A 23,496-nucleotide genomic window follows, 5' to 3' on the forward strand; every position below is an offset into this window, starting at 1 on the left:
TAGGATTCATTTTAAACATTCTTTGTCCCACCCTCTTCCACCATGTGAAATTCCCTACTCCATTAGGGAGTTTAACACTTATACTGCTAACTAAGTAGGTCTGGGGAGACCATTTAAGAATATCATGGTTCCTGTGAGTCACAAGAACCAATGACATGTATTCTTGATAACTTCCATTCTGACTGCAGTGAGATGGAATCTCAGTGTAGTTTTAATCTGCATTTCTCTAATAGCTAGAGATGTTGAACACTTTTTCATATATTTGTTGACCAATATTCTATGAAATGCTAGTTCAGTTCCTCTGCCTATTGACTGATTGGGTTATCTGTGTGTGTGTGTGTGTGTGTGTGTGTGTGTGTGTGTGTGTGTGTGTTTGGTGTTAAGTTTTTTTAGTAATCTGTAAATACTGGAGATTAATGTTCTACCTGAGGGGCATGTGGTTAAGATTTTTCTGTTCATGTTCTTGACTGTTTTCTTTGCTATGAAGAAGATTTTTAGATGCTAACCCATAACAAGGGAGGGTAGAGAAGTAAAAAATTTCACTGGATTACACAAAGGAGAATGAAGGGAAGGGAGGGGGGATGGGAATAGGAAAGAGAGTAGAATCAATTGGACATAACTTTCCTATGCTCATGTGCGAATACATGACCAATGTAACTCCACATCATGTAAAACCCCAAGAATAGGATAAAAATTGTAATGGACTGCACTCTATGTATGTGTAATATGTCAAAATACACCCTACTGTCATGTCTATCTAAAAACAATAAATTAAAAAAGAGTTAATAATGACATCATTTACATTGATGGATTCAAAGTTAATACAACTACAAGAATCTAGAGATTTATGACTATAAAATTATTATATAAAATGCTCTCTTGAATTAGTTTCATTCTAGCCAGGCTGTTAATTCTGGAACAGAAAACAGAAATCATTTTCAACCTTGCCTACATCTCAGATAATTTTTTAAAAAAGCTCTCAGCATATACTGTCAATAAAGGAACTCTGAGAGTGCAGTTGTTTTGTTATTTTCAAAAGGTATTTCTAGTCAGGTGCAACCAGTATATATTGTGATCCCATTTGTGAGGCTGAGGCAGGAGCACTGCTTGAGTCCAGGAATCTGAGACCTTAGTGAGATCTTGCCTCAGGGGCAAAAGAAGTAAGTAAGTAAGTAAATAAATAAATAAATAAAAGACATTTCTACCATGGCTATCATGGCAGGTTCTTTTTCTTTTAAATTTATGTTACTTAAAGTGTTTCCAACTAAAGAAAACAGAGATCTCAACTTCCCAGCAATTTTCAGTGTGCCCTGTCTCCTAATATATAATTTGATAGATCAGAGGAGTTTTATATTATACATCTAACCAACTGACCAGACAACAATTACATCATAAAAGTGAAAACTTTCATCATTACTTCAAGCTACCCACCATTATAAAAATATTTGTTCCAGGATATGTACTATTGGTAAGGTAACCATATAATGTACTAGCCCAAATCAGGGCTCTTTTGAAAATGAAAGTGGAGGACTATTGATCATTACAGGTAAAAAACAAGTACAACATATTACTGTCCTAGGCAAATTAGGAGTTTGGGTCATCACAGTTTTAAATCCTCAGACACCATCAGAACTTATAGAGGCCCTGCATCATAAAGATCCCTGACATATTACTGATTCATTAATCACACAATATTCTCATAACACTCATTACTACTTTGCACCAAAAATCTAAAATTTTACATTAAATAAAAGTTAAAGGTGAGGGCTGGGATGCAGTTTTGTGGTGAAGCACTTGCCTAGCATGTGTGAGGACCTGGTTTTGATCCTTAATACTGCAACAAAAATAAAATAAATAAAGGTGAATTACATAAAATTGTTTTGAGTAAACTGTTTCTAACCAAAAAATGGTAATTTTTTTAGTACAACATATAGCCTCATGCCATATTAAAAGGTTTTGCTACAAAATGACTATAAAAATTGGATACAGAAACAAACAAAAATCAAAGCACAACAAAACTAGGTTTTCAGAGCATTTAGACATCTGGAACCTGTACGTAGGGCAATGAAAAAAAAATCATCAGTCAACAGGATAACAAAGGATATGGTATTTAATTTCAAGAAGTAAAGTCTGGAATTATCACCAAACAAAAATATAAAAGTAAATACTAATAAAGACCTAAGGTGATAAAAGTACCATGAAGCTGTGAAATCAAAGAAAAGAGATATTACAGTTGAAAGAAAAAAAATGTACATATAAACTAAGAATATCAAGGTGGAATGGTATTGAAGTTAAGGACTTTTGTAGGCAAGTGACTATATGTGATATAAAGAATTCCTCCTTCTGGGTGAATGAAATGATGATGGGAATCAATAGAGAGAATGACACAGCCATTAACAGCAAAAAAGAAAAAAAGCTTTTTAAACATCATAAAGATGAATTTCATCTGGTGAAATCAACCAATGTGGCAATGCAGAACTGCAACTCAATGGAAACCTACTACCTAACAGCAGGAACAAAACCTGGTCACTAGACTTCATATTAGAATAATATTCTTAGATGTCCCAGTATTTACCTATAATAATTTTGTTATATACTCTTACATCTTCTGATCATTTTTTATTATTTCATTTGTCCTGATTTATACAATTCTCTTGGGATGCTTTTATTACCTGTTGAAGCTATCACTAACTTTCAAAATTGAAAGTATTTTAAAAATTCATCTATAGGAAGGATAGGTTTCTAGTATAATCTCGTTTCAAGCAGAGCTTGTAGAAGTTATTTTGTGTATTTAACAGAGCTGTATAAAAGGCCACACATAAAAAAAGAAAGGCTCAGAGCCTAAGTATCAAGTATTTAAGAATATATGTGCTTTAAAAATACAGAACATTCCATTTGAGGAAGTTTTCCAGAATTCAATATTAAAATGAATTCAGAATTCCTCTAAAATGTATAAAACACAACAGAAGGACCATAACACACATTATTGATCATTCATTCTAGAATTGAAAATCCTAGTGTTGATAGTACCAATAATGGTGTCCTTTATATCAAAGATAAAAAGGCTTGCATGCATACCTTATAGATTTTTGTTTACTAAGGTGTTTCTAAATGGAAATCAATATGATACAACAGAACAAACGTTCTTTAGCTCCCCTACTCGGTACATCATTTTAGGTGTAAACAGCTCTAACAAACAACATTTACTATAGAGTCTTATACTAGCAAAAACTATTTCAAACTAAAATTTCTACAAAAATAATTCTGGAATATAGATTTTTAAAAACTTTTACTTCTGAATTAAAGTGTGAGAGAAATAATAAGAGATTTATTATTTCTTATAGCTTTGGAACAGTAAATGTATATATTTATAGATATATATTTATTATATATACAGTAAGTATATATTTTTATAAATATAAATATATATAACAGTAAATATATATACATAATTGTTTATTTGAAATACAACTCATTTTACTCAACCACACAGTTCTAAGATGATTTCTCCCATTTTTTTAGATTCCACATTTCTCTAAGTGGGTCTAACAATCTCCAACTACATATACCTGCCTAATAAAAACAGTCATTTTATATTTAAAAATTCCAAAAGAGTAAGATTTTTTAAAATGTTACAAAACTATCTATGATGATTATATTATCTTCTATCCATTTATTTTTCTATTTTTTAATCAATTCATCCACCTGGGATATAAACATACAGTCATGTACCACATACCAAGTTTGGTTCCACAGTGGATCACACACGATAGTGGTCCATAAGATTATATTGCTGAGTAATAGTGGTAGCTGTCTTAGTTTGTGTTTAAGATAATTCTATGATATTCATACAACATAAATAGTCAAATGATAATTTATCAGAATGCATACACAATGTTAAAGAATACACAATTTGCATATATCTCAACAACAATTAGCGTATGTCTACTACCAGACAATGATAAGAAAGTAGATTTGAAATCAACACTTATTTGCTGTTGGGTATTATTCATTTCTTCTTATCCAATTTATGACTTTTTTATTATATTTCTTAGTCATCTGTAAATATCTAACCCATTAGATACAAACACTTATGACAAAATTATAATCCTAGTGTGAACTTCAGGCTAGTAAACAAGGAGTGAGAAAATAAAAATCTAATAAAGATCAGGTAATAGGAATATTGAGATGAGAGAGCAATGCAATATTTATCAGCATTATTTCCTGGAAATTATTTAAATATAGCAAAAAGCTTAATAAAAAAAATAACACTGAAAACTGCAATAAAAGAATTTCCTATACATCTTATTAAACATGTAAAGGTTAGTAATGGTTAAAATTTTTCATTATTATATAATAAAGAAAATGGTAGCCTAACATACATTTCTGAAATACAAAAACGTTAGGTTTGAATTAATTTTGCATTTATGGAATAAAATGAAAATATTTCCAATTAAAGTTTAAAGAAAAGTCCATATTGAAATAGTAAATGTCTTGTTTTAGATAAATTTTACAAAAGAAAAAACATTCCATTTATAAAAAATGTGGCTAGATTTAGAACAGGTTACATAAAAGGATTTAATTAAACAAAAGGGAAAAAGAGATGGAGATGTAAAGCCTAGTTGTATGATCATTCTTATATTAACGAAGGAATAAGAGGAGCCATATATATATAGCCTTGTGCCTGTAAGGTAAGTACTCTACCAACCGAGCTATATCCCCAGACCAATGTATATAAATCTTAAAAACAGGACTGGGGTTATAGCACTTGCTAGCATGGGTGAGGCACTGGGTTTGATCCTTAGCACTACATAAAAACATAAAAGTTATATTTTATTTAAAAAAACACCATTAAAACTGTCACTTGGCTATTAAAGGGAATACACAGAGTTCCTAAATTCATAGAACACTATTAGATTACCTGAAGGTATACTAAGACTAGCATTTGTTAATAAATCTCTATTTGAAAAACTAAGAAATTTCAAATGAATACTCTGGGAAATTGACAAAACCATTTAATAGAGAAAAAGAAAAACAAGTTATAATTTTATGATTAATTTTCTCATATTTGGTTCATTATAAGATAGTTCTATGATAAAGGTATAAAGAAATTCTACCCCCAAACTTAGCACCATCATGAACAAGGAAAGAACTATTACAAAACAGAGGCAGAAATGAAAACACTAATGAGAATACCTAATTTTTTTAGGTCAAAAGTATGAATATCTGATAAGCTCTTTTAAAGCTAAAGTGACACTGAACTGCAACATGACAAAAGGGAGCTTATAATTCTGCTTAAATAGCATACAGTATACAAAAACAACTGCAAAACTTCATATTGTCAAGCCAAGAACAAAATAAAATTTAAGTGAAAACAACTCATAATTATTTAGGTGAGTGGAGGGAGAAAATACAGTAACATTTTTAAAAAGTAATTTATACTTTAAACAATAATGAATTATATGACTTGACAGAGATATAAACATGAAGAACAAATTTGGGAAACATTCACAACTTAATAAAATCACATTAGATAAAAATAATAACTGTTGTGGCTATTCTTATGTTAGATAAAATATAAGGTAACAATTAAAAGCTAAATATTATAGCTTGGTAAAAAGTTTGCTAAAATTAACAGGTCAAGAACACCTACCCCTTCATCAGCAATTTTCTGGGTTCCATGAATTTCATACAACTGTAGTTGTTTTTCAAACAGTTGGGCAATAGCTCTATGAACAAGCTCATATTGCTCCTATCAGGGAGACAGATGATTAATAAGGGAAAAGACATTTAAATAAAACAAGGCATTTATAAAAATGTAGTTTAAGGAGTAAAACAAACAACTATACCTTTGTTTGCACTGCAGAGTGCCTTTGAGTTCTCATTTCTTGTATTAAATTAAATACATTAAATTCTTCTGGTATTTTCTAAAAGAAGGAATAATTATAAAATCTGAATTACTCCAAAACACAGTAAAAAAGACCAACTTTTCATACAGACCTTAGATACATTTATTTCATTTATTTTCATATAGATATTAGACACAACTATTCATCATATATTAGACATGGAATGTGGCATTGTGGATACAAAGCTAATATCCAGCCAAAGCATGATTACAAAGTACTAGGAATAAAGAGTCTATCATAAATTTTGATGGGTGGAGTGACAATTAAGATGGCTATGAAAATAAGGTTATTTCATAAAAAGTGAAGAAAATATACACAGGCATGGCAGTTTGAATATACAATTTACTTGGAGGACTGAGAATTTGATATGGACAAAAACTAAGATTAAAAGGAAGAGGAGAAGGTACTGAAAGGAAGAGAGAAGATAATGTTCCTCAGGATCAAACTGTAAAAAATACACAATTTAGTCTTAACTCTACAGGCCAGCATCTCCTGGATCAGCAATGTAAGGACCAGCTAAAAGTACTAGGTAAACATACAGATTCAACAGTTTTGTCTCTAGGGAATGATTGTAAAACAACCTACACAATTCCTTGTATATGTGGAATTGGAAGTACTGCCACAAGGCAATCCTAACATGAGCAGATCCAATACTCTGGAAATGTTTGTTATTAAGGAAGATGACAGTCTAAATGGGAGAGAAACTAGTACAAGTTTATTGAAACATAGCTATTAAATATGCTGATCAACAAGGATATTCTGAGGTAATGAGGAAGACGGAAGAGTTGTGAATGTTTCCCAAATTCATTGCTAGAGATTGTAGACATCAAAAAAAAAAAACTGACAAATAATTAAGGCCTATGATTATTACATTTATGTTAAGCCAAATTCAATCAAATAAAGACTGATTTAAAAATGTTTAGGGACCAGGGCTGGGACTCATGTGGTAGAACACTTGCCTGGAACATGTGAGGCATTGGGTTCAATCCTCAGTACCAAATAAAAGTAAATAAATAAAATAAAGGTATTGTGTTGGTCTACAACTAAAAAATATTTTTTAAAAAGATTAAATGATCTGAACATCTCAGACTTTCTGAATAAACCTGAAATTTTGTGTGATGGCATTCATTTAAATGCCTCTTCCCAATTCAGTTTTAATCTTTGACTTTAATGTTAAAATGACATAATTCTAGTTAACTTTTTCCTCCACTTAATAAATTTTAATTTGAGAACTAGTAAATGATTATAATTTTTAAAGAATACAAAAATAAACTCTAACACCACAGAGATTTTAAAGAAATTTTTTAAAACTTAAATTTTCCCTAACAAAAATTTTAAAAATGGGGGCTGGGGATGTGGCTCAAGTGGTAGAGTGCTCGCATGCGTATGGCTGGGGTTCCATCCTCAGCACCACATACAAAGATGTTGTGTCTGCCAAAAATTAAAAAATAAATACTAAAAAAACTCTCTATCACTCTCTCTTTTAAAAAAAAATTAAAAATGGAAAGACAGCAGGACAAAAAGCAGAAAAATAGAGGAAAAAAAGGAAAAGTGAAACTGTATCGACTCTATTTTAAGGAAGATACAGAATGACATGCTCAAAGAAAGCCTAAAGCTACAGGATTAAAAATCTGTCCTGAATGCATAGAAAATGAACATAATATAGAAACAGCAAAAGCACCATATATATAAAATATGTGGTAATGTGTTTTTTAAATCTATAATGAGGGTTGTGTCTTATCTATTTTTGTATCCTCCACAGCTTCATACACAATTTTTTTGGAAATAGCAATGGCAGAAACAATCATAATTCCAACAGTAAAAAACTAACAATAAACTCAATCCCACAGCTCATAGAGGAGAGTCAGAATTTTAATCCAGGCAGTGTGGCTCCACCATTAGCATTCTTAACTACTATACTATAATATCTCCAGTAGGCATAAATTTACTGAATACAGTACACTTATACCTAGAATAAATATAAAAAAGGCAATGAGAAGTCTGTATTAAGAAAAGTTAGATTGCAGTTTACATCACTAATGCAGTTATTCATTCAACTCTCTTGTCCCACACATTACCCTCAAGGCAATATGAACTATTTATACTTTTTTCATTATCTTTATTTTTTATTCTTATGTGGTAAAACTAATTCTGAAAAAGTACCGTGTATAACCAAAATATATGCTATTTCTTAACATCATGTACATCCACAAGACTGAGATCCTAATTAAAATAAGATATATTCCATGCTTGTTAAATATATAAAAATAAATTCCATTGTCATGTATAACTAAAAAGAACAAATTTTAAAAATGCTATCATTTACTGCAATTAATACTGTTTGAAAATCATAACAGATGGATATAATGCTACAAAAAAATTTTTCTTACCCCAGCTTTGAGTAAATTCCACGTATAATCTATGGCACAAATGGCACCTGTTCTTCCACAGCCTGCACTAAGGATATAAAGTTTGAAAACAAAATTGATTTTATGATAAAACAAATACAAAATACAGATGGGCATATGAACATTCATAAACAAGAAATAATTTTAGAAGTGTATAAAATACTACTTATTTAGTAAACAAACTACAGCTTAAAAATGCATGCATGACATTTATAACATCAGTATTTATATTGTTTTAAAGCCTAATTCAAGAAACTTCTAAGAGTGACTCATAGAATACCTGTGAGCCTTTAGTTTAGAAATCTTATTCTAATTCAAAAAATCTTGTCTAGCTAAAAATATCCTTTAAATTTATTCTATGTTCAAAATGGCTCTTGTGTTTTATAGTAGAGTAAGAAATAGTACATTTGACCTGAGAGAAGTAATGGCAAGATGAAAAATGCTGCAAGCCCTTAGAAATTAGTTTCAGTACAAGCAGTGATTTCCCTAAAAGAACAAGAAAACCGATGTGCTCTCACTTCCTGAAGAATTAATGGGAGCTGGAGAGTATAAAGTAAAATAACCTCAGGCTTTTTAATTAAAAAAAAAAATTAGTGGTCTTTGTCTGTGGACCCCACCATTCTTTGGATTCATCTCCAGACTTCCTCTTTTATGCTTAGGAGGTCCAGGTTGCTGAGCTGTGCAGGTGCTGGCTAATTTCTAAGAGGCAGGCGAGGCACCAGGAAAGCCAGGAAATGAGGATGGTTTACTGTTTCAAAGATCAGCCTGCCTGGGAGGAGAAGATGGTAGAATAGCTCTAGGTGTATTCTCTAATCCCTCCAAAGCCCAGAAAGGAAGCAGTGAAAGAACAGTAGCCCAGAGAGTGATTTCATACTGGAAACAGCTAAGGACACACTGAATGAAAGCATCAATACCTGGATATTCACTCAGTCCAGGGCTCTAAAATGAAAGAGGCTCACAAAATACTCCCTGCATGTAAGAAGAAGTGATGATCATCCCAGCAGATGGGCAGACATACAAACAGTATGAAAAATCAAGGAAACAAACCATCCAACAGCCCACAACACAACACCACCTGATCCCATTGACACCACAGTGGAAGAAGTGTAAGAAAATAATTTAGAAAGTTCTTATATAATGAAAGAACTCAGAAAATACAGGAAATGAAAGATCATTTCAATAAGACGATTCTAAAAAAGAACCAAATCAAAATCCTGGAAATGAAAGACTCAATAAATCAAATTTAAAAAATCAGTGGAAAGCATCACCAATAGATTAGATTACTTTGAAGATAATTCTCAGGCCTTGAAGACAAAGTATATAATCTTGAAAATAAACTTGACAATAAAGATGTCAAGATACAATGATGAGAATATTCAAGAAATTGAGGATAACATAAATAGAGTAAACTTAAGAATCACTAGCATAAAAGAAAGCTCTGAAATACAAACTAAGGGAATGCACAAACTTTTCAATAAAATATCATCATAAAATTCCCCCAATTTTAGGAATGACATGAAAATCCAAATACAAGAGTCATATAGAACTTCAAAGAGAAAAGATTAAAAAAAAAAATCCTCTCCATGACACACAGTAAGAAAATGCCCAACAAACAAAATCAGGACAGAATTTTAAAAGTTGCGTGAGAAAATGGTAGGTTACGTTTAGAGGTAAGCCAATTTGAATTTCAACTGATTCCTCAACTAGGAGGGCTTGGAATATACAAATCCCTGAAAGAAAACAGGTGCCAACCAAGATTACTAGATCCAGTAGAACTATTTTTTTTTAAATATTTATTTTTTAGTTTTAGGTGGACACAATATCTTTATTTTATATTTATATGGTGCTGAGAATCGAACCCAGTGCCTCACGTATGGTAGGTGAGCGTGCTACCACTTGAGCACATCCCCAGCCCAGTAGAACTATTTTTTAAAACTAAAGATGAAATAAAAACTTTCCATAATAAGCAGAAACAAAGGATTTATAACCACTAAGCTGGTAAAACATACCATGAAATATTTCATGTAGAAGAAATGAAAAATAAAAATAAAAACCAGCCCAGGGATGGTCACAATAGAAAAATAGTTAAAGGAGAATCAAGAAATGGGAATTAGAGATAAATCAAAATGGAAGGAAATAAAAATCATCTCTTTATAACATGGAATATAAATGATTTAAGCTCTTCAATCTAAGCATAGACTAGCAGGTTGGATTAAAAATAAGACCCAACCATATGTTGTTTACAAGAGACTCGCCTTACAGACAAATATATCCATAGACTAAAGGAGAAAGAACAGAAAAAGATAAACCTTGCAAATAATAGCCAGAAGCAAGCAGGGGTAGCTACTTTCATATCAGATACAGTGGACTTCAAGCCAAAATCAATCAGAAGAGACAAAGGTCATTTCATATTGGTTAAGGGAACTATCCAACAAGATATAATGAATGCAAATATTTATGCCCCATTATACCTCAAGGGACTAGAAAAAAGAATAACAAACTCATTCCAAAAGCAGAAGACAGGAAATAATTAAGATGAGAACTAAACTCATCCTAGGGATGCAAGGCTAGTTCAACACACACAAATCAATAAATGTAATACACCACATAAATAATGCTAAGGACAAGAAATATATGATCATTTCAATAGATGGAAGAAAAGCATTCGACAAAGGCCAGCACCCATTCATGTTTAAAACATTAGGGAAACTGCAAATAGAAGAAACTTAAAGGCTATATATATATATATATGTGGCAATCCCAAAGCAAACATCATACTGAACAGAGAAAAACTGAAAGCATTTCTTTTAAAATGAGAAACAAAACAAGAATGTTCACTTTCACTACTCCTATTCAAAATATTCCTTCAAACTCTAGCCAGAACAATCAGATAAGGAAATTAAAGGGATACAAATAGGAAAAGAAGAAGTCAAATTATCTGTTTGCTAATGACATGATCCTATATTTAAAAGACCTAAAAACTCCATCAGAAGAAACTTAAAGCTGATAACTTTAGCAAAGTAGCAGGATATAAGATCAACATACATAAATCAATTGCTTTTCTACACTTCAATAATGAATCTGCTAAGAAAGAAATTAGGGAAATTATCCCATTCACAATAACCTAAATAAATAAATAAATAAATAAATAAAATGCTTGTGAATAAATCTAACTAAAGAGGAGAAAGACCTCTTCAATGAAAACTACAGAACACTGAAGAAAGAAACTGAAGATGAGCTGAGTGTAGTGGGTGCACGCCTGTAATCCCAGCTGCTTGGGAGGCTGAGGCAGGAGGATCGAAAGTTCAACGACGGCCTCAGCAACTTCATGAGGCCCTAAGCAACTGTGAGACCCTATCTCTAAATAAAATACAAAAAAAGGGCTGGAGATGTGGCTCAGTGGTTGAGTGTCCCAGGGTTCAATCCCTAGAATACCGCTCACCCAAAAAAGAAAAAAAATAAAGATGACCTTAGAAGATGGAAAGACCTTCCATGTTCCTAGATAGCAGAATTAGTAATATCAAAATGGTCATCCTACCAAAAACATTATATTGTCTGAGTGCAATTCCCATGAAAATACCAATGATATTTTTCACAGAACGAGAGGGGGAAAAAAAGTTCTAAAATACATTTGGAAAAATAAGAGACCCGGAATAGTCAAAGCAACCCTGAGTAAAAAGATCGATGTTGGAAGCATCAGAATACCAAAACTCAAATTATACTACAGAGGTTTAGTAATAAAAACAGCATGGCATTGACATCAAAACAGAGAAACACGAATGGAATAGAGAACCCCCAAAAAATCTACACAGATACAGTCATTTGATATACAAGGGAGCCAAAAACACACACCAGAGAAAAGATAGCCTTTTTAACAAATGGTGCTAGGAAAAATGGATATCCATGTGTAGAAAAATGAAGTTAGATCTCTTTCTCTCTTCCCTCAACACAAAAGACCTATGAATTAGATCAGAAACTCTGCAAATGCTAGAGGAAAACATAGACCCAACACATCAACATATTGACACGTACCAATTTCCTTAACAAGCCTTCTAAAGCACAAGAAATAAAATGAAGAATCAATAAGTAGGGCAGCATCAAAAAGATTATGCACTCCAAAGGAAAAAATTAAAGAGTGTGAAGAGAAAGCCACAGTTCTTTGCCACCTACCTCTCAAACAGGGGGATAATATCCAGAATATATAAAAAACTCAAAAAAACTTAATACCCTCCCCCAAAAAATCCAAGAACAAACAAAAACTAACTAGTAAATGGGAAAAAGAATTAAACAGACACTTTTCAAAAGAAGAAATACAAATGGCCAACAAATAGATTTTAGATTTTAAAAAATGTTCTACATCTCTTGCAATCAGGGAAATGCAAATTAAAACTAGAGATTTCACCTCACTCTAGTCAGAATGGCATTTATCAGGAATATGAATAATAAATGTTTGTGAGGATGTTGGGAAAAAGGTATACTCATACATTGTTGGTAGGAACGCAAATTAGGACAACCTCTCTAGAAAGCAGCATGGAGATTCCTCAAAAAACTAGGAATGGTTCCAATATGACTCAGCTAATGCCATTCCTTGGTTTTTACTCACAAGAACTAAGATCAACATACTATAGTGACACAATTACATCAGAATTTATAGTCGTGCAATTCACAACAGCCAAGTTATAAAACCAGTCTAGATATCAACTGACAAAGAAGAAAGAGATTATAGCATGTGCTGATAAATGACTGGAACTGAAGAATATCATGCCAAATGAAATAAGCTAGACTAAGAAAGTCAAGGGTTGACTATTTTCTCTCATATCAGAAGCTAAACCAAAATAAGGAAAAAGAAAAAGTTGGGGGATGAAGGGAAATCCATGAAAATCGATGAGAGATGTATGGGGAGTGAAGAGGGATGGAAAATGGGAGGAACAGTGGAGTAAAACTAACCAAACTTTCCTATGTACATTTATGAACATACTATCGTAAATATTGCCTTTATGTACATCTCTATAAGGCATTAATTTAAAAAAAACTATAAATAAATGGAAAACCAGTAGAGTTGAGGAAAAGGAACAGGACGGGAGGAGAGGAGGGATGGGAGAAGTTCCGAGACTAGAATTGGAATAAATTATATTTCATACTTGTATAATTATGCCAAAATAAATTCCAATATTATACACAACTATAATACAGTAATGAAAAATTAAAAATGTAATTAATCTAAAAATAAAATAAAAATTACAAAAATACTTCAAAGCTTTTTAACTAGAAGAGGTGTATACAATACAACTCATAAACGAAAAATCACTACAAGTAATTAGATATTACAGACATCATCGAAATAATTTTATAGTAAAGCTGTAGCATTAACAAATATTTTGAAACTTTTATTAGTTTATTAAACACGTAACCTAAAAATTCCTGATAAGCAAATTTATAAGAAACAGTATGATTTTTAATACACTCTTAATAATAAAAGTCAGTAAAGAAATATAAATTTTTAAAAAATAGACTAAACAACAAACATGTAAGCTATTGTTTAAAACATCCAAAAAAGGATGTGGGCAGAAATTAATAGCAAATATTTAAGATCAAATATAAAGTAGTACACTCATAATATACTGCACTAAACAAGGAACAAAAGATTGTCAATATTTTAGGATTAAGCAATCATACAGATTCTTATGAGCTATGGGACAAAAATGCATTTGTAATTTCTCTGACTCCGCGCTCCCCCCAAAATTAAGTACTTCTTCCCAACTGAAATGCTTCCTTGCTCTCTGTTATAAACAGGATCAAGTATATTATCAACTAGAAAATAACCAGATTACAATATAACCCAAAATATTTAATTAAGAATAATTAGTGGGCTAGGTTGTGGCTCAGAGGTAGAGGGCACACCTAGCATGTTTGAGGTGCTAAGGTTCGATCCTCAGCACCACATAAGTAAAATAAAATAAAGACACTGTGTTCACCTATAACTAAGAAATAAATATTAAAAACAAAAAAGAATAGTTAGTGCCAAGCACAGTGACATATCAGCAATCTCAGCTACTTAGGAGGTTGAGGCAGGAGGATTTTAAGATCAAGGCTTGTCTAGCAAGACCCCGTCAAAATAAAAAACAAAAGGGCCAGGGATGTAATTCAGTGGTAGAGTACCCCTAGGTTTGATCCAGTACTGCCCCAAACCAAACCAAAACAAACAAAAATCCCCAAACAGAACAGAACAATTAGTTATCTTAAACTAATTAATCTTAGGCAAAATATATAATAGAACTAAACTCTACCCTACCCTTAGAATATAAAATTAGCTACCTCCCCAAAACAAACAATATCATATTCAACATTTATTCCCCCCAAAATCAAAGGCAGGGTTTACATGATTTTTTATATGTCAAAAGGACTAGTTTTGCAAAGATTAACTGAACTTCAAATACTGATAGAATAAATGCCAAGACTTTTTTGGGGCAATATTGGAGATTAAACCCAGAGGTGCTTTACCACCTAGTACAACCCCCAGCTCTTGTTTATTTTTGGTATTAGAGACTGAATCCACTGAGCCACATTCTCAGCTTATTTTTATTTTTAAAATATTTTTAGTTGTAGAAGGACATACTTTTATTTTATTTATAAAATAAATGCTGAGGATCGAATCCAGTACCTCACACTTGCTAGGCAAGCACTCTACCACTGAGCTATAGCCCCAGCCCCCATTTTAATTTTTATTTTGAGATGGGGTCTCACTAAGCTGCTTATGGCCCTCAGCTCTAATTTTTTTGAGATAAGGTTGGTCTAAGTTCTTAGGTTGGCTTCAAACTTGGAATCCTCCTACCTCAGCCTTCTGAGTAGCTGGGATTATAGAAATGCATCACAGTGCCCCGCTTTACGGAGCAATTTAATATAGGTACATCTAAACTTTAAGAATGCCAGCAATCATTTAGTCTTAGGTATTGCCTACAATGAAGTCATCTTCTATAAAGCACAATTACAGTTTATACTGCCTTAATATAAGAATGCTAGCCTTCTGGTCTACTTAGATTTCAGTAACTTTAAAATATGATTCATGATATGATGGGCAACATCGCAAACATGGAAACTTACGTGCCTGATGAATGGAAACAGCCACTGAATTGTTTGTCAGTTCTAAAATACACATTTAATCCCCATTGTAACAGTTGTGAAATTGATATGTACCTTATCATCTATGACTTCTTACATATTACCTCCTTCCCTTGTATGTGGTAGTGATTTCTGATTCTTAATAAATATCAAATAATGGAACCTTTCTTTAAAATATATTTTTAATTGCTGATGGATTTTCTTTTATTTATTTATATACAGTACTAAGAATCAAACCCAGGGCCTCACACATGCTAGGCAAGTGCTCTACCACTGAGCCACAACCCCAGCCCCATAATGGTATATCTTGAAACCAATGATACCTTAGACAAATAAGACCTTATGTACAGTATGTGTGTGTGTGTGTATGTGTGTGTGTTGTGTGTGTGTGTGTATATATAAATTCTCATCAATGTTTATTAGTTATGAAAACTGACCACTGTTAAGAGAAATTAAGTTAAAAAATTAATGATTTGCTTTTATTCTCTAACACAAGCTTTAATAACCTTAGGAAAGAATATTTACTAATTTGTTACGAAACAATGTTTGGGTCATAAGATATCTACCCACATAAAAATTTCTTCTTTGGGTACCTTTTAAAATTTCAACATACTATATAACAAGGCTATAAGTTAAGGATTACTATCATCACATTAATGTAGAAATAGAACCTTATTCAACATTGAGGTTAAAGAAAAGTACTGTATTTATACATGTGGAAAATTCTTTTGTACCTGCAATGAATACATATAGGAACATCTTCATGTTCTTGGTATTTCCTCATTAAGCTTATCATATCCAGAATAGAATCAAATGATGAAGGAACATCATGGTCTGGCCAGTTCACATAATGAAACTGATAGAGCCTACGAGATTCCTTCATGAAAAACAAATTCAATAATTAGGAAAATATATTTGCAAAATTTAAAGCTGTACATCTCATTTAGTTTCATTTTTGTTTGGTACTTTACACTACCTAAAAAAAGGTAACAAACTATATTTACTGATTGCCTCCAATAAGCCAAGTACTGATACTAAATGGCTTCACATGTAACAATTTATTTAATCTCCATAAGAAAGGTAGTGTTGTAATGTCTTCATTTAACAGGTAAAGAAATTGATAGAAAGATTAAATACCCTACCTAAAGTTTCACAGGAAGTGACAAATGTGGGATCTAACCCCAGTGGTCTTACCTCCAGAAAGTACATTTTAACCATACATTATATATACATCATTTAACTAATCCACACTATTAATGAAAGAGTAATATACCATAAACATTGTGTTAAAATGTGGTATAATTAGACCAACAGAATATTGAACTAAAAAAGAACTTCAGTTCTCAAAGTATGGTCTGAGTACCACCCTGTCTATTCTCAATCCTTTGGGGTCAGGGTGGGTCCATCAATTTTAAAGTGTTTTCAGATTATTAATAAGGGGTTATTTGTCTTTTACTTTAACAATTAGTAGAATATATGCTGAAGACGCTGGATTTTATCTTTTCATTTTATTCATGCCTTGTAAAAACTCAGTTTCCATTTTAATTACAGTATAAGATACAACCCACAAAAATAAATAAAAGCTCTCTGGGAGCATAAAAAATGTAAAAAATTTTTAAGAAGGTAAGAGAGTCCTGATGTCACAAATGTTTTGAGAATGGTTATTCTAGGTGTTAATAGAAAGTAAAGGGTTTGGAATCTAGGTAAAACTAATTAAATTTTACTTCTGCCATTTACTGAGTAATTTAGGTAAACATTTTACTTTCTGAAGCCCCTGTATCTATGCACAGTGCAGATGATAGTATCTACTGTTAGGAAGTTAGAAAGACTCACAGGCCTGATAATACTATAGAAATTCAGTAAGGTACACATTATTATAGATGAAAAAAATTACAATGTACAATAAATGACTCATCTAAAGGGACATGTTAATGATAGGTAAAGTTAGGGGCAGTAAAAGTACTTGAAACTATGCACATAAACAGGAAGGTAGAAGATTATAGGTACGTTTACAATTGCATAAATTGGTAAGAATGATGTACTTTATGAATAAGTTGAGTATTTATAATGGTTTAAAAATTAAGATAATAAAAATAGAGACATGAGGAAGAATTTGACAGGCATTTTTACAATGTTCATCACATTTTTCTCAGATTCTTTCCTTGAGAAATTACCATATTATACAGCTCTGAAACACTTAAAGTCAACAGCCTCAAGTAAAAATAATATATGCCTAAATGAAGATTTAGCTTGCATGGTGACTTAAGAGTATAGTATTTATATATCTTCTCTTTGAAAACTATTCTTAAGAGATTGCATCTAATGGAAAGTACTTACATTTTGAAATTCAAGTAACAGTGTCCTAATGAAGTAGTCTGTCCTTGCTTGTTCATCTTCCTAAAGACAGAGAAACATTTGTGAGTCTAAGAAAACATTAAAACAAAAACATATACATACCAAACACATATATAAACAAAACACTTAAAGCCCACAATATAAAATTATCCTTTAAAATTCCAGATGTACCTGATAATTATACAAACAACCATTCTAAAGGTTATACCTCTTTCTCTCCATATATATATTTGGCGGAGGGGGGGTGGTATTGGGGATTGAACTCAGGGGCACACTACCACTGAGTTAAGTCCTCAGTTTTCTAAAAAATTTTAAATCTTCAGACAAAATTCACTAAGTTGCTGAAGCTGGCTTTGAACTTGTGATCCTCCTGCCTCAGACTCCCTCAATTCTGTGCCTGAAATTACAGACATGTGCCATGGCACCCAGGTTATCTAACTAACTTACTTACTTTCTCTCTCTCTCTCTCTCACTTTAAGTCTTTCACTGTCTGTCATTTAGCCAAAGTATTAGAATGAAGCCTCTTTATCAGTGTGTCTCTAAGCAGATTATTCTTATAGTCCTATTAATTAAAACCTTAGATGATAGTTTAGGGCAGTGATTGTCAAGGATAATATCATATGCTATTTTATTAAAAGAATAATATTTTTCCTGTTTCAGTTTTTCAAATCATGATAATTTACTTTGTATTTTTCGAATGTATATGTTTTTATTTTACCAAAAAAGGAAAACAGGGCTGGGGTTGTGGCTCAGTGGTAGAGCGCTTGCTTTACACACATGGAGCACTGGGTTCGATCCTCAGCACTACATAAATAAATAAAATAAAGGTATTGTGTCCATCTATAACTAAAAATTTTAAAAAAAAGGAATATAGATGAGAACTGGTCTAAGATTTGACTTATTCGGTAAAGGACAAGAGAGTAAGTATTTTTGGCTTTTTGGAACCAGCAAATTTCTGTTTACTCAGAAATTTGTGTTCTGTTGTGATAAATAAATATGTGAATTATATTTCACTTAATTATAGAAAGCAAAGTGAAAGTAATGCTGAGAAATGGAGAATGTAACAGTTGACTTTATATCTTGGCTCAACTTGGTTGGCCAAGAGTACCCAGATTATTTGGTCAAATATTATGGTAGGTGTTTCTAAGAGGGCATTTTTAGATGACATAAACATTTAATGATTCCAATTAGTTTTCACATATACACAAGCCTGAGCAAATAAAATCTTATTTTTATTTATTTTTTTTATGTGGTTAAGAAAGAAGATGCCAAGCCAGGTGTGGTGGTGCATGCAGGGGCAGGAGGATCACAGGTTCAAAGTCAGCCTTGGCAATTTATCGAGGTTGTAAATAATCTAGTGAGAGCCTGTCTCAAAATAAAAGATAAAAATGCTGGGGATGTCAATCAGTGGTTAACCGCCCTTGGGTTCAATCCCTGGTACCAAACAAACAACAACAAAACAAAAACAAAAACAAAAAAACAAAGAAGATGCTACATGATACCTAAAAGAAAAAAAAAAACCTATTCTATTCTTAAGCTTGACTATATTAGACTTCCTTTTCTCCATCCTTTGTTTTCTTACTCATGCTTTTTCTTCATTGTTTTTATTTTAAAATTCATTTTCTCTGATTTGTGCTGTGTTATATTTTTGGCTTGACTTAATTTACTTAATTTATCTAATTTATTTAATGTCCTTAAGTAATAAGGTATATATTCTAAGTTTCATATTAAATTATCTGCCATGAAGGATTGATTTTTTAACTTCCAGGAGAGCAATTCTCAAACTCAACAATTTTGGGAAGGATAATATGGATATGAAAGGTTAATATGATATATTATACTTGAATCATCAAAGGTCTTTCTCAATTATTTCCCTTGAAATGAACATATAGTTTCCAAACAGATCATTCAAAGCACACTATTACTCCATTTATTTATTTGTTTATTTATTTATGGTGTTGAGGATTGAACCCAGTGCCTCACATATGCTAGACAAGTGCTCTACCACTGAGCTACAACCCCAGCCCACCATTTACTCTTAATATATACATAAATCACTACTTTCAACAGATATATGAAAATAAAATCGCCATAATATACAAGTAAATTTATACATTTATAAGAACTTATTCCCAAACCTTATAAATTTAAACTACAAAAACAAACATTATTACTATTTTTAAAATTGTAAGTGTAAGTTTACCGGAAACTGAGTGTTTGGCTTATATCAACCTATTGTTCATCAATTCTAGCATACCCGTTTCCTGATTAAATAACGTGTATAAAAATAGGTACTTACACAAGAAATTTTGAATGGTGCAAATGTTATAGGGTCTTCTCCACACAAAGGCCAGTAGCGCTCACATTTTTTCTGTTGTTCAAAAAAAAGTAAGTAATGTACACAGTAGTTTTCCTTAAACTTTCACAAATAATTTGTATCCTATGGTTCAGCTTACTACTTCTCCAAAATAGAAAAACTGGCATCATTAGGTTACGAAACAGCTCAGACTTATCCCAACTATTTTTAAAAGCTACTATATCTTCTCCAAGATTAGTCACAATGACCTTAATTTATGTATAAGGTCCATTACACCTGCCCATTCTACTCAGTAAACCAAACACTTTTGTATAGGAAAGGAAAACTACTTTAAAAAAGTATCTGGCACAAGGAAATTCATTTAGTACATAGGGTTCCCAGACAAGTTTTAATGCCTATAACTAGATAATTCATTAATGTTAAATCTGTGAAATGTGTAAAGAGCATTCTTCTTGGTATAAGAATTTTGAAAAGTACTGATTTTACTATTTATTAATCTTTAATTTCTTCATCTGTAGAAAGAGGGAATACTAATCTTTATTTTATAGGGCTATTATATATACGAATTATGAACATATTACACATATTCTACTGATTTAACAAACCTTAGTCAAGTACCATATATTATTTTAAGTATTCAATTTTGAGATTAAAAAGTAAAGGCAGTTTTCCCTCTTATCTTCCTATTTTAAGCAGATATAAAAATAGAACATTCAATTTTCACTGGTTTCTAATATTAAGCTCCATAACTTTAGGAAACAAGATAAATTAATGAAAAGCTTAATTTTTCAGTAGATGTTATCATTCAAGTACTAAAAAACGGTGTAATTTTTATCAAGATCCAATAAAATGGAAGTCTATGGTCGACCATCAAGTTTAAAATAAATCTTTTGGCAGTGGGAAATGGATCAGTTCATTAATTTCTCATTTTAAATTTATTTTTAACTCATATATAAACCCCCAAATTGTTCATATTTATGAGGTAACTTTGATACTTCAATACATGTATATATTTTATAATGTTTAAACCATGGAATGAATAGTACATTACTGTTATCTATAGTCACTGTAATACCAGAACTTGTAATTTATAAATTTCTAGTGTCAGAGTTCCAGAAATAGTGAAGTTATTAATATCAGCTGGAATGAACTGTAAGTTACAATACTGCTCAAAGGACAGCAAAGGAGAACTATTCAGTGTGTCAGTTTAGCTTAAAAATACTAATATTTTAGAAGCTTAAAAGCACAAGTAATTTCTAAACTCCATTGCCCAAGAGAAGTTTATAGAAAATATCATTTTTAGGGTTGTTTTATAATATTATTTTGAAGATTGTTTTGTTTTTGATTTTTGTAATTTGGTCTCCTACTTGGTAAGTTTTAATATTTTAAAACAAAAAGAAAACAGTTATATGAGTAACATGCCCCTCATTCAAATGAGCAGTAACTAAATATAGATTATATAGGTGTTTACATTCCTGGTCCAAAACCAAGCAAGTAATACCAAAACTTATTTGCTAAATGTCATAGCTGCATGATCTCTAATACTGCAAGATGGGTATTTATTTCAGAGATGCGGAAGTGAAGCTGAGAGTGGCAGTAGACTATACATGGTCAAAATGGTAATAGAGGGTAGGTTTCTATGCTCCTTCCATCTATCATCTATGCTCCTTTCATTAAGTTACATTCAAAGTTGGAATCCAATTCAAGATTATCAAATAAATCAATAAATCCTAACTCATTCACAATCTACTACTTTTTCTCTTATGAAAAAGTTTAAAACCTATGAAATGCTTCAATTCTAAGTGCAAAACTTTTCAAGCATGATGTTAGTGTTCAAAAAGTTTTAGATTTTGCAGCATTACTGGTTTTGGGTTTGTGGATGAGGGAGGTTCAACTAGTAACATCTATGCAATTATTATAAAAACTAAAAATTTCCAAAATTTGAAAAGACTTCTGGTCCCTAGTATTTTGGATAAGTGATTCTTAATTTATACTAACAAAACATTATAAATCACAAAACCTTTTGCTTCAAAAAATTTTACACTCAATACAGTTTTTCATCAAAAATTTTTACTATGATACAATATAAACTCATCAAGAGAATAAAAAGAAAAATCCTAAACCTCAATAGTAACTAATTAGAGAACATTAAATGTGTGAAATTTAAATTTCCTAGTACAATGAACTAATAATAGTATTGAAGTATACGCTGACAATATTTAAATGAATAATTTCATTACTTAATTCCTCAATTGTTATATTTTCTAATATTAAATTGTTCATTTTCTGTCCAAAAAGACAATACCAGTAAAAATACAGTTTGGAAGGAATAAATTATTAGCTAAATTACAGTTTCCTAATTATTTATATAACATTTCACATAACTCTTAAGATGTATTTTGCTTTTGCAATATTTCTCTTATTGAGAAGTTTACTGGACATTATAATATTTTGAATATACTTAAACAACATCAGTCAAAAAAATATCAAGCTAAGAAATTTTCTTCTGAGTTTTGAAGACAGAATAAGCAAACAAAAAAGAAGATAGTGATGTTCATAGAAAGATTAATCAGAATATCCAAGCTATAAACTGATGATAAATAATCAGAATTATTAATTTTTTAAAAATATATTTTTTGTCGATAGACATACATTTATCTCTCTATCTATTATGTACTTATATGTGGTGCTAAGAATCAAAGCCAGTGCCTCACACGATAGGCAAGCACTCTACCAATGAGCCACAACCCCAGCACTAATCAGAAATGTTTAACACATTCTCATTTGTTTGATTTTATTCCAATTCTGAAATACCTCTCTACTTTATAACACCATTAAGTAATTGTAGACTGTTAAGTAACAATAGTCAATAATTGTAAGTATATCATAAAATGTATTTACAAAATGTAAAAAAAAAAATGTGGGGGGGCTGGAGTTGTAGCTCAGTGGTAGAGCACTTGCCTAGCATGTGTGAAGCCCTGGGTTCGATCCCCAGTACCATATAACACTAAATAAACAAAATAAAGGTATTGTGTGCCCATCTACAACTAAAAATATATATATATAAAAAAGTTTGTGTTATAGAAATTATTTTGTTTCTTAAGTCAAATAAAAACAAGAGTGGAGCACAATAAAGAAGTACCTAACCATTTGGGCTCAGACTATTATATAATAAAAGACCACGAACATCTTCATGGTCTAAATGGTCTAAATACTTCTTGCATATTTATCTGGAACTCACGAACATCTATTGTTAGAAATGATAAATATTAATAGGTATACATACCCTTCCCATCTCAAATTCTCGACAGGCCATTACAATGATCTAAAAAGAAGGTGGTGGTGGGGCAGAGAATGGAATAAAGAATATGTTAATTAAACACAATTT

General features: G+C 31.4%; 1 protein-coding gene across 7 annotated transcripts in view; it reads right to left on the reverse strand.

The window, feature by feature from the left end:
- The window catches only part of Ptpn12 (protein tyrosine phosphatase non-receptor type 12), a 106,953-nt gene that overhangs the window by 27,715 nt on the left and 55,742 nt on the right, over positions 1-23,496 (reverse strand). For 6 of the 7 annotated variants that reach the window (XM_013356049.4, XM_078040175.1, XM_005319482.3 and 3 more), the window contains 7 exons: positions 23,395-23,433; positions 20,091-20,162; positions 17,774-17,833; positions 16,171-16,313; positions 8,300-8,366; positions 5,850-5,927; positions 5,654-5,752 (listed from right to left, as the gene is read on the reverse strand). In XM_013356049.4, coding sequence (XP_013211503.2) covers positions 5,654-5,752; positions 5,850-5,927; positions 8,300-8,366; positions 16,171-16,313; positions 17,774-17,833; positions 20,091-20,162; positions 23,395-23,433 — 558 coding nt within the window. The remainder of the gene's footprint in view (positions 1-5,653; positions 5,753-5,849; positions 5,928-8,299; positions 8,367-16,170; positions 16,314-17,773; positions 17,834-20,090; positions 20,163-23,394; positions 23,434-23,496) is intronic. The other variant, XM_078040173.1, reaches the window with a different exon arrangement.

Source organism: Ictidomys tridecemlineatus, chromosome 2 (assembly GCF_052094955.1).
Source record: "Ictidomys tridecemlineatus isolate mIctTri1 chromosome 2, mIctTri1.hap1, whole genome shotgun sequence".
Taxonomy (NCBI): Eukaryota; Metazoa; Chordata; class Mammalia; order Rodentia; family Sciuridae; genus Ictidomys; species Ictidomys tridecemlineatus.